Raw genomic sequence first — 12339 nt, forward strand, 5'->3', positions numbered from 1 at the left:
CAGATGGCTGATAAGCCTTGTGCTGTAGCCCCTAGATGCAAATAGGTTTCCCACTCTTTGACAAACACTAGGTAGCTATACAACTACGTGCAGTGCCATCACGTCTAGGAGCAGGCCTCTAATGGGAACTCGGGCCAGACCTACTTCATAATGAACCCACATACACTGCTCCCGACTATCCAAAAGGCAGAGCACAGTTTATGTGACCCCAGCATACTATTGTCTTACATTTCAGAACTAGGGTAACATAGTTCATTGTCCTTATCAAAGGGTGAACCACTTCTTTACCATTTTATGGGCCAGAATGTTCTCTGAGACCACAATTTGGTTAGTATTTTCCTCCTAATTATTAGAAACTGGTCTATATATCTTTAACTTGGATCAAATAAATGAAATACAGAGGTGATAAAATTATGAAGCTTATATATTTTGTCAGAGGTAAAAATATGTATGTATATATATATACATATATACATATGTGCCATGCTGTGCAAAGACCAATGGCATACTGCTAATACACTGCAGTACCATAGAGAAGCCACAGGGAATCTGGTGGAACTGAGATTTTTAAAATCTGTATAATTCATAAAAATGTAATTTTTTTATCATTCCTACTATAATTACCTACTATCAGAGAAGTAAATCACTGATAATTTCTGCCTACATGATGTTCCTTTATCTCACTGGGTGAAATATACTAAAAAGATTGCAAAACATGCAAATCTTTGAGCTTCTCATATAGTTTTCTTAAATTAATCACTTGTTATTCTCAAAGTGATTTTAAAAACTCACGATACAATGAAATTGTATCACTAGCGCTAAAGGCACCTGCTTCACTAGTTATTAAGATAGCCAGTAAAATTAAAGAAGGGTAATAGAGCCCAAATTAAAATGTGCCAGTAGACTGATAATCATTTTGACTTTAAATGTTAATCACACGAGAAAAAGTATGATTTATTGCTCTGAAGAGCCAAACATGGCTATCATTCTTATTCACGTGTGCAACATGAACAAAATCCATAGGCACTTTGTGGCAGATCCATTATAATTAGGTATTCTAGTGCAGGGATTTAACGTAGCATAATGAGATTAAAGGTATGTGAGTTTATTCCATGATGTGTGTGTATTACCGTTTAATATGGACAGCTTTTTGTAATGAATGATTAGTCCCCTACAGGAATTCGTGGGCAGTTAAAAATATGCTATTATATTAATCCAGCAACCTCACCTTGAAAAAAAAATTATAATATCTCTCTCATACCATTTCCATGAGCTAATGATGATAAAATAAAAGAGATGGGATGTGTGCCAATGAAGTTTTATCTAACAAGGTGTTATTTATAAATAATGTTGCCCATTTTCCCATATACAGGTCTGTGGATTAACACACAGATGACTGTAAAATGAGAATATGCAGCAAAAACACGGTACCCCTCCAAGAAGGCATGGAATGATAGGAACCTTATGCATTTTATAGCCTCTCCACGGTGTGTATAATTTCACCAGGGAAATAAGTGAGCAATATTCAAAGAACATTGTTCAAATATTTCGCAGACTTATGCCGAAGGCAAGAGGATGTCCTTCAGGAGTCTTGAACTGCTTGGACAGGAATTCGGCAGCTGGTAACTTCTTTAGAGTGAATTCATAAACACCATGAATGTCTACTTGAGACCTAAAATGCACAAAGTTGAAGCAGGTGAGTAACCAACCTTGGCGAAATATCGCATCCTTGCTGCATAAAGGCACCCAAGGAAAACCAGAGACTATTAAAAATCCCAAATTCATTAGTTGATTCACTACTTTGTGTTTCTCTTCCATCTTCAAACTCCTCAGTGTGCCACTCGTAGGGGCTAAATCTGCTGACCAGGAATAAAACTACACTGACCCCAATGTAGGCAAAAACAATGCACATCCAGATCTCATAGGCTAAAGGATCAAGAAAGGAAAACACTCCTGGTTTGGACTTCTGAGGCTTCTTGATCATGATAGATATCCCGAGGCTCATGAAGGGCTTTGAGAAGTCAATCACCTCTTCTCTCACAAGGGTAATAGTTAATGGAGCAATTGCAATATCAGCTTTCTGTAAGGAAAAAAAGTAAAATAATAGTACCTGAAGTCATGGTGAAAAGGGAATCATGGTTATATCACTGGATCAAAGAAAAAGGAGAGGAAATCAGAGAAATATCAATAATTATTTCCCTGGTATAGTCCCAGTAAAGAAAAAACAAAAAGGAATTATTCCCCCAATACCGCTCTTCCTCTTATGAATACAAAATATATCCATCTGGGTTGACTATGATCATTACACAGGTGCACTGCATCTATGCATTCATAGCCTTTTGACAATACATATGGCCCATATGCTCCAGGAGAGATGAAATGTCTATCTCAGTTAATCTGCATGTCTACTTCTGGCTTCAACTTCAATCTTTCAGATGTTCACAAATCAACAACATAGTGTTTCTAGAGTAATGTGGGAAATCAACAACCTCACACATAGGTACTTCACAGGGAGAGGAAGCAGTCTGTCAACAACAATTCAAATTGAATGACTTTATCTATAGAAGAGCTATACTTACCCCATATACAAGTTCTCCAACCATCCCATTCCAAATTTTCGTGTCTGCATCCCTGGCCCCATACTTGCCATCACCAACAATTGTCAACTTGTACTTGAATCCACAATGTTTGGCAATTTCTGCAGCCAGGTCAACACAGTAGCCCTCATAGCGCTCATTGCCTTCGAGCATTTCATGATTTTTCTTCATCATAACATATGGAGATTCCTATATGAAAAGACTTTGCTTTAGCTGATCAAAATATCTGTGTTAATTATGTACTCTCATTGAATCAAATCTTCTGGTTTAATGATTACCTGTTAGCCAGAGTCAATGAAGAATGTAGATGGTGAACAAACAACAGCAGAGGAATAATTTAAGCATAATGCTTCCCCCCGAAAGTCTTTGAATGCCTATCATTATATTTCATTAAGATGGCTTGTACCTAACCATACCAGAGTGAACAAAGTATTCAAAATCATAAACTGTTTGTATGATCTCTAGCCATGTTTGTAATTACTAGGATGTAGAACAAAATATTACTGCTCAACACCTATTTTATTCAAGTTTGGATTCACCACACCCTTATCCTTCATTAAGGTTATGCCAATCCCAAAACCAGTATTCACCCAAAACCCTGTGTCACTGCTGTCCCAAAGATAAGATTCATGTGGAAATCAGGTTCATGGCCAGTGATACACAGACTGAAAGGATCATTGTCATGATGATTTACTGATTCTACCCCCGCAGGCTTCAGGTCTCACTTCATCTGTGAGATACAATATCCTAGAATGATGCTACAAGGATAGCTAGAGAGTAGCTTCCCCCTGTAAACATAAGAAAAAATGAAGCAAGAAAAAATGAATCAACACAGTCCAATATTCTCCATTGGAAAGTGGCACCAAGGATATTTGGGGTCTCAATGAGATAGTTCATCTCTATAGCATGATAAATGCAAAAATTCTCAAATGTCTAATTTGCACTTATTAAGAATGTTCAATTGCCTACCAATATTTTAATTCAAATCCCTTATCAATATCTCAATATTTGCTTCTCAATATTAGGAGAATAAATCACACCAATTTACAACTTCACTGCTAAGGCTTTTTTTTTTTTTTTTGTAAAAATGAAAACAAAATAGTTTTGTCACAAAATCCTGTCCTATAATGAACACCATTTTCTCCATTTCATTTCACCAACAGCTTGTCATGGTGATCCACATCTCTCTTCCATCTATCCAAAGCCTGGGTGTTGAAGATCCAGTTCAATTTTTCCTTATTCATTCAATATGCATTGATTGTGTACTAGCTATGTGACAACGAGTGCTGAAACTTGGAGTAAAAAGAAGGGAAATCATCCTTGTCTTTAAGAAGAACATCTTTCATTAGATAGAATAAAGACAACTTGACATCATCATAAAATCATGTAACAAATGGAAAGAGAATTTACACAGCATTGGGTGGGAATGGAAAGGTGAAGAACTTGCAGAAATATGAGGAACATTCTTCAAGACATTTCCCAATTATTCACCGATGTAAGCACCAGGGAGGTATGAATTATCTATTTAGTTAAGCTGTAACTCATCTATTAGCAAAGCATTTGATTGTTTTCAAAGCCACGTCTGAATCTGAAATTAGACCCACATTAACTGGGCTTCTTCCTTAAAGAAACAGGAAACATTTTGAATGCTTTAGCTAGATCTTGTGTATTCCTTTTAACAGAGTAAATATGCAATAAATGATAAAACATTGCAAAAGAAGCAAAACAGATACTATTTTCCTAAATTGTAAATAGCTACTCCTGCAGATATTATCCATAAGGAAATACAAAGTAAGCATAAGCATATGTAGGAAATTACCAAAATTGTGGTGACAACAACAGTCTTATTCTCAAGCCCAGAAGTGTCATTTCCAGAAGGGAGCTCAGTAAGAGTAACAACCATTTTGTCCACTTCACTCCAGTAGCCAATCTGGAAAAGGTTACAGCAGACAGACATATGGATAAATAACTTGTCTATTAGCAAAGCATGTAATTATTTTCAAAGCCACGTCTGAACCTGAAATTGGACCCACATTAACTGGGCTTCTTATAAACAGAAATGTATTGTATGTATGTGAATCTAACAGGAATGAAAGGAACTATTAAAAAATCTTAAAAATTACTTGTTTCTTCATGTTCACTTTTCATATTCTCTCTGAGTAATTGTTTGGGAGTGATCATATAGAAATGCAAATAAAATCCAAATGATGGCATTTGAGCCTAAACAGTTAAAAGGTTGATGTTGAATTGAACAGTTACATACATATTTGCACCAGCTACTTTCTGTCTTCTGAACCGTAAACTTTCAACAATGATTCTTTCTCTTTTCACTAAAGACTTCTGCTTCAGTCTAAAAAATTAAAGTTCAACAGCTCTACTTACAATTATCTCTAAAATTGTAATTTAATGTTACTTACCAGAAATAAACAGACTTTAGGGGGAAAAAAAAAGAAAAAAACTTCAAAATATATCTGTTTCTGGAAGTCGTTAAACTCTATATAAATACACAACTCCAGAACTCTCTGGAAAGGTGAGATCATAGGCTAGCTAACTCACCTCCTCACATAGAACTGCTTTAAATCACTAAGGATTTACCTTCCTGGGCCCATTAGTTTTGAGCTCCATGATGTTAATTGTATAGTTTATTCTTTTTCCATTCTGGTCAAACTTTATATTTCCTGAGAGACCTTCAACCTGAACCTAATGAGGAAATGGGAAAGGAGCAGAGTTGTAAATTTACTTCAACAAAACATACACACTGTACAGATTACTTTTACCAGCTGAAGTGAAGAAAATAACATTGATAAGGTTTATTTTTCTCTTCAACCTACCTTTGTGTTGTTAGAAAAGAACATTGCCTGTATATTAAACATAAGGAATAAGACAAGGATGACTAATTCAGCAGGAAGAAAACATTAATGGCCATATGAAGTCATGATATGATTTAAGATATTAATAATCTTAACAATTATTTTGAGTGACTGACCTGTTTGAGGGCCCGTTCTATTTCTACACCTTGTCCCCAGGGCACTGCTGGGTTTGCCAGACAGTCTCCTGCATTCCCCCTTCGAGAGATTTCAATTCTCTGCTTCCGTAGGTTGCGGAAGGCCTCGGTCATCACTTGAACGGCATCATAGGTGAGAGCAGAAGTATACTGCAAAGAATCACACACATTTCATAAGAATAGGAGAAAATTCAGACACTCACTGCACACTGGCAATCAAGGCCACAGTTGCACATCACATAATACCACATAAAAGTCCAAGAATTTAAACACAATTTCTCCATCTAGAAACCGAAGAACTGAAGAGAAGCATTACAGAACATAGGGAATATGAAATGTGGTCTTGACTCTAAACATTTTCTATTACGTTAATGTCTCAGCTATTTCAGGTGAGACCTTTTCACATAATAACTGTGTCAATGTTTCTTTTTCTTTCTTTTCTTTCTAACCTGCTTCTTGTTACAGCCTCACTTTATAGCCTGTGATAGTGATATACAAAACTATTAAATGAACAATTAATATTTTTTACGGTCTAATGAGAAATTCATTTGTCAATGCAGAAGGAATATGGATGAATTTGAGGATTCTTAGTCTTTAATTCAACCCTGGTCATGCTCACATAGATCTGCAATGGTCTTAGGGTGTCTATTTAGGCTCCCCTAGGCGATTCTGGAAATCAAGTAGAGGAACAACAAAACATCATAATTTCTATGCCCCATGCCTCCATGCTTCAACAGTCTATGATAACATTGGTTCCAAACTTATAGTATTCAGATCCCAGTGGGACAGCAGAATTATTACAGGTTCTGGGGCCAAGCAGATTAATACCACATGTATCAGGCATTGTCGGTGTCTGGATAAGCAGTAATATGTGCATGTATATATACTGCCATTTGTCAAATGATGGGTGCTGTCATTGTTAATGATTAATTACAGTTCGACATTAAAATTTTAGTGAATTTTTTCCCATTATTTTTCAATCTGTAGGTATAAAAAGTATGATGAGGCATGGGAGAAAAAATGTAATACTGTACCACATTGACTTTGCCACATGCTAAATTCTTGACCACAAATCCAAAACAAGTACTCAGCATTACCAAATAATCCTTCTCAGTTCCTTAATATTTCAGGTCTTCCACTCTACAAAAATGGTAATTTCGTCTTTGTCTTCTCCAAATACCCAGACCTCCACAAACTTCTCTTTCTCTAAATTCCTGCTGAAAACCTTATCATCCTTGCCATGGAAAAAAGACAAGCCACCTAACAGTAAAACCACTAAGCTCCCCATACTCTGTTTTTCTCCTGATATGACAATACAGGACATCTACTTAAGAAAAGACTTCTTGAAGCACATAAGAAATATCACATCAAGATACATCTGCTTCCTTGTATGCTTCTTTCTATTCTAAAGGAAAAAAACCCATTGATTTATTTGTTTTTTATATAGTAATAAGTTTATTGCCAAAATAATTCTTACAATATTGTCTAGGTCTCTGAAAAAGAAATGTAACCTAAATTGAATAAGTTGAATATTTTAAAATATTACAGTTTGTATGGAAATTATGTTAATAGCTAAAAGCCAAAATTTTTGACTTAGCTTTCTCACATTACTAGGGGAAAGCTATAAAGCCATCTACTAAATGTGTTTGAGGTCTACAAATGTTGGTTAACTACATTAAGAAAATATGATGAGCTTGAATGAACTGAAAGCATTTAGATCCATGCAGCATATTATAATTATGATTCAGAGTACACGCACATTAAGAGTAAAAATCCTTTCAACCTTTTTCAAATGCTCAAAACGAATCAAGTCTTAAGCCTATTACCATTTTAAATTAAAAGTCACAATCATAGAAACACAATTCTGAGCTGAGAGAAAATCAACAGCTTCTGTATTCAGAGTTCTTTTTTTGTTTATGTTCTGCATGTATGGCTCATTTATTTTTCTAAACAAATATGTTCACATTTTTGATTGGATAGTTAAATATTTCAGTTTTATTCTACCATTCATTAAACTAGATGTAAATTAATTTGAAAGCAGCATGATGGCAATGTAACTATCTTCTTCTTTGAAAACAAATGCTGCATCTCTGCCCCTGTGTTTATGTTCTGTGAAATCCTTCAGTTGAGTTGGAAATTTATATTTCAGTGGGGGACCATTATGCTTTGCAGTGCTATATCACAATCACATCATAGCCACACATTAAGAATAAATCTGTGAAATCGTTTTTGTGGCCCATTTTCCAAATGTGCTTTTTACTTCACTTTAAATGTATGAATGTATGTTTATTAAGACTTAGTTTTTTTTAAATAAAATAAAATAAAATATACATTTTAAACATGTTTGTTATGTCCAATAGTCATCACTCAAACCAGTCAATAATACATTACTGTAATCTCTGATACCCAGAAAACAGTATTCTAACACCAAAAAAAGGGCCGAATGAAAAGAAGTTCTGTGTATATCTCAAATTTAATGAGCATAAAAGAGGATAAGTAGGCTAGAGTTTAAACTTTCATGGATTATCATAATGACAGCACCTTTTTCTAAAGACATTATATACATCATAATAATTTTTTTAAAAATATTGAAAAAGTACTAATATTTAAGTACTATGAAAGTGTTACATTTCCCACGAATGGCCACTTTCACAGAAATTTTCCTTAACACTTGAATTTAGTTAACTATAGTTTACAAAGCATTGCATTTAGCATCAGAAGACAGGGCTTAAGCCCCGATTTTATTATGTACTGTTCTATTGCCCTGGGTAAGTGAACTGAAGTATTAGTGTCTAAGGTTGCTTAGTAAAATAAGGAGAGCAGTGCTTCTTTTGTCTATAAGAGTGTTGAAAACGAAGGTGGGGGAAAAAGTTCATGTTTACCTAGTTTTCTTTGTGACAAGCCTGAAGTAGGCAACTTCCTAGGAAGTATTAAAAAAAACCCTATGCAACAACTGTTTTTATTCCGATTCAATAGGTGAAGATTCTAAGTAATAAACTTTCATTTTATCCAGCTTCACCAAAATGTGTGGCAAAAGTGGATTTGAATCCAGATCTCTGTGATTCTGAGGTAATTATGGTGACAGATTGCCCTGGTTTGCCTTCAATTGTCACAATTTTGCAAGGAAAGTCTTGGGTCCCTGGAAACTTCTCAATCCCAGGCACACTGGGTTAGTTGGTTACCTTATTTGGCAAATACTTTATCAACCAAGTAGATGTGTCGTAAATGAGAAGCTTGATGAGTTGTAAAATATGCATCCTGGCCCCTGAATGATGACTTGGTGGTCTCATCTACTCAGCCTCACACATGTGCATGACAGCTGACTGGGATCGAGAATAATGCTTCCTGCCATGGACACACAGGTCTCCCAGTCTAATCCCACCCAATTCCAACTCCTTCCCAGGATTCACTCCTGGCCCATTAGGAATACACTAATGACCATATAGATGCTTATTTTGTCATTATTTCACACATGTAGATGGGGCTGACATTCTGCACTATCTCATTTTCCATTTTTGTGCACTTAACCCAACTAAAAGGCAGCTGTCTGCACCAGCTCTGAAACCCTTTTATCTGTCCCTCTCTCTACTCCCAACTCTCTGCTTCTCTCTGAATCTCTCTCTCCATCTCTGTTTTTTCTGTATCTGAGCTTTTTCTCTCCCTTTTTTCTCCCTCCCTTTCCCTCTCTTTCTTTCTCTCTCTCTCTCTCTCTCACACACACACACACACACACACGCACACACACACTCCCCAACATGGAATGCTAATTGGGCTCCCAAGTGAGTTTGCCTCACCCCTACAGACAGAAGTAAGTCGAAATGGGTTACAAAAGGCACACACACACACACACACACGCACGCACACACACACACACACAGTTATACATATAAGTTATTGACCAATAGGTGTGCATTCTCTCCTTCTTTTGCTACTGTCTGTCTTGATGCAAAACTAGTGTGTTTTTACAATGTTTTGAAAACCACTATCCCACTCCACACAAACAGGGTTCTGTGATCTAATAAGTTCAGAAAATGATTTTCACATTGACATATTATAGACCCTCAGAAATCGCTCAATAACAGCGTAACTGTTTAATTAGTATGTCCCAAACGAATTACCAATTTTGAAATTTAACACCAATTATTTTCCATAAGAATAGTGTTTTATGTAACATACTTCAGGATGTTAAAGCTTTATCGCCTGGTATATTTTACATACTCGTTTCTAAAACAGCCTCGATTATTTAGTTAAAAAAATTATTACACATTGAATGATATTCCTCTAGAGAATCACGTAATATTAATTCTCAGTTTCATTCTTTTACAAAATAATTAAAAACAGGTTCAAAAATGATGATTTCTAGGAAAAGTAGGTAAACCTGTAAGAAAGTTTTTAAGAAAGTTTTTTTTCTTTTTTTTTTTTTTTTTAAGATTGCCAACAGTGACCAAACTAAATAGGACCATAAGACAAATGAACAGTATGAGGAAATATATTATAAACTTAAAATTATTCACTTATCTTAATTTCAAATTCAACTACAGTCTACCCTGTGGAAAAGAGCTGTCGGTGATAAGGTCATCTTTAATTTACTGTAAAGCATATTGAATATGTGCCCTTTGAAACTTCACTGCATAAGGCATAAAAATCCTCATAAAAACCTTAGTAATCACACAAGCTCTATCACATTTTCCAAGGGTGAAAAGAGAGCTGTATTGGCAAGAAATCTAAATTAACATCTTTTATTATTCACCATGAATAATAAAATAATTTTAATCTACTGTGAAGAAAGAGTCTTCACGTAAAAGGAATATATTAAAAACAACATATTTTTGCCTAAATTACCCAAATTGGCTATTAATCTTGACTGAAAATCTTAACTTACATATTAAGAACTTTATATTCAGAAACTTTAGGTTACTTAAGAATTCAGATTTTCAGATAAAACTAATTAGATTCACCAAGACAGAAAAAAGATGCTCAAATAAAGGCATGCTATGGTTTTGATTCAACCATATGTAAAGACTTCTTAGAAGCAGATCTTTTATTTTGTTAGTTGAATAACTCTCTCTCCTTAACTCTCTACTTTCTAAAAGTCTGATAACAAGGCGAAAGTTCTTTATTTTTTTTGATCTATGAAAAACAAAATATATATCGACCAGAGCAATTTAGGATTCAATTTTGGCACCTGGAGATCGAAGATGTCTGCCTACAACTCACTACAATCTCTGAAAGATGGACGCATCACTTGAGATGTCAGGGATTGGGCCAAAATTTGAAATGTTAATGTATGTTTTACTGAGTGCTTAAGTTAACACTTTATATAAGCATGGTATCCGAGATTTGCGGGAAACCTAAGAGATCACCAACACTTGTTTGTTCCCTTTACAGATAAAGAAATATGAAAATGAGATGTGAACTCAAATGCCCTGAATTATAATTATAAATATTAATAATACATTTTTATTTTTAATGGTGTGATATACATATTTTTGAATTAATGTTTGCAAAACAAACAATCATCAATATCAAATTTATGTTTATTTCAGTCATTTACACACTTTTTAAACTACAAAATACAAGGAACTAAATATTTCCAGGTTCTGTTGGGCAAAATGCTGTAATATTCAGAATACCGAGTGTGAGTCTGCAAGCCTTGGTGTGGTCAGTCAAAACACTCAAGAAGCAGAATTAATTCTATTAGGCCACTAGAGTACTATTTAATGCACGACACTAATTACTGAACTGAAAAAGATTATATTATTTTCAGGCAGACTTAGTAACTCTCCTAGGACAGCAATTAAGAAAGTTTGTTTCCTGAATAAAATGAGATTCTTCTGGGAAAGCTGTTATTTAAAGTGCCACACAAATGTCAGCTATGGATTATTGTTGAATTCCTTAACACCAGTAGGAGACTGAAGATACCCAAGTTGAACAAAGGTTATTATGTGACAAGGTAGAATGGCTAGTTAAACCTTACATGGTGTTGGAGACATTGAAAATACTAAAAATCAGTCTAAAAATAGAAATATTCATAAATTATTTTTGAGATAGTGGGAAATATCTTTATGCTCTTTCTCTTTAAAAAATTAATTGCGGCCAGGCGTTTTGGCTTACGTCTGTAATTCCAGCACTTTAGGAGGCTGAGGTGGGCGAATCATGAGGTCAGGAGTTTGAGACCAGCCTGACCAATATGGTGAAACTCCGTCTCTAGTAAAAATACAAAAAAATTAGCCAGGCACGGAGGTGTGCGCCTGTAATCCCAGCTACTCAGAGGCTGAGACAGGAGAATTGCTTGAACCAGGCAGGTGGAGGTTGCAGTGAACTGAGATCGCGCCACTGCACTCCAGCCTCAGCAACAGAGCAAGACTGTCTCAAAAAAAAAAAAAAATTACGTTTAAGGAAGATAAAATGCCTGTTTTAATGTTCCATGTAAATCCTGGCACAGTGATGGGTCAGGTCAGATAAATACGTTAACTTTACATTTTATCAACTAAAGTAACTCATTATATTTCTGCCAGGGCTCAACAAAAGAATGCATGCAGAAATCTATGGCAGAAATCTAAATCATATTTCATCACAATAATAATGTCATATTTTCCCTTTAATTATTTAATATTTTCTAATTAATTATACTTCATTCCTACAAATAACTATTGTGTGCTTACTCTTTGCAAACCACTGTGTGAGATTTAAGATTAATAAGATACAGATGAGACAGATTTCCTTCGAGAGGCTTAT

At 35.1% G+C, this 12339-nt stretch overlaps 1 protein-coding gene across 8 annotated transcripts in view; it reads right to left on the reverse strand.

Moving 5' to 3' along the window:
• Window positions 1–12339, reverse strand: part of GRIA2 (glutamate ionotropic receptor AMPA type subunit 2) — a 148216-nt gene that overhangs the window by 27029 nt on the left and 108848 nt on the right. For all 8 annotated transcript variants that reach the window (XR_004260028.1, XM_032248577.1, XM_032248576.1 and 5 more), the window contains exons 7-11: window positions 5584–5751; window positions 5193–5297; window positions 4417–4527; window positions 2580–2786; window positions 1710–2080 (exon numbers count right to left, since the gene is read on the reverse strand). Coding sequence is in view for 7 of the 8 variants with exons in the window: in XM_032248577.1 (XP_032104468.1) it covers window positions 1710–2080; window positions 2580–2786; window positions 4417–4527; window positions 5193–5297; window positions 5584–5751 (962 nt within the window). In the remaining variant the exon portion in view is untranslated. The remainder of the gene's footprint in view (window positions 1–1709; window positions 2081–2579; window positions 2787–4416; window positions 4528–5192; window positions 5298–5583; window positions 5752–12339) is intronic.

This window comes from Sapajus apella, unplaced genomic scaffold (genome assembly GCF_009761245.1).
Source record: "Sapajus apella isolate SASKATOON/1434 unplaced genomic scaffold, GSC_monkey_1.0 scaffold67, whole genome shotgun sequence".
Classification (NCBI taxonomy): domain Eukaryota; kingdom Metazoa; phylum Chordata; class Mammalia; order Primates; family Cebidae; genus Sapajus; species Sapajus apella.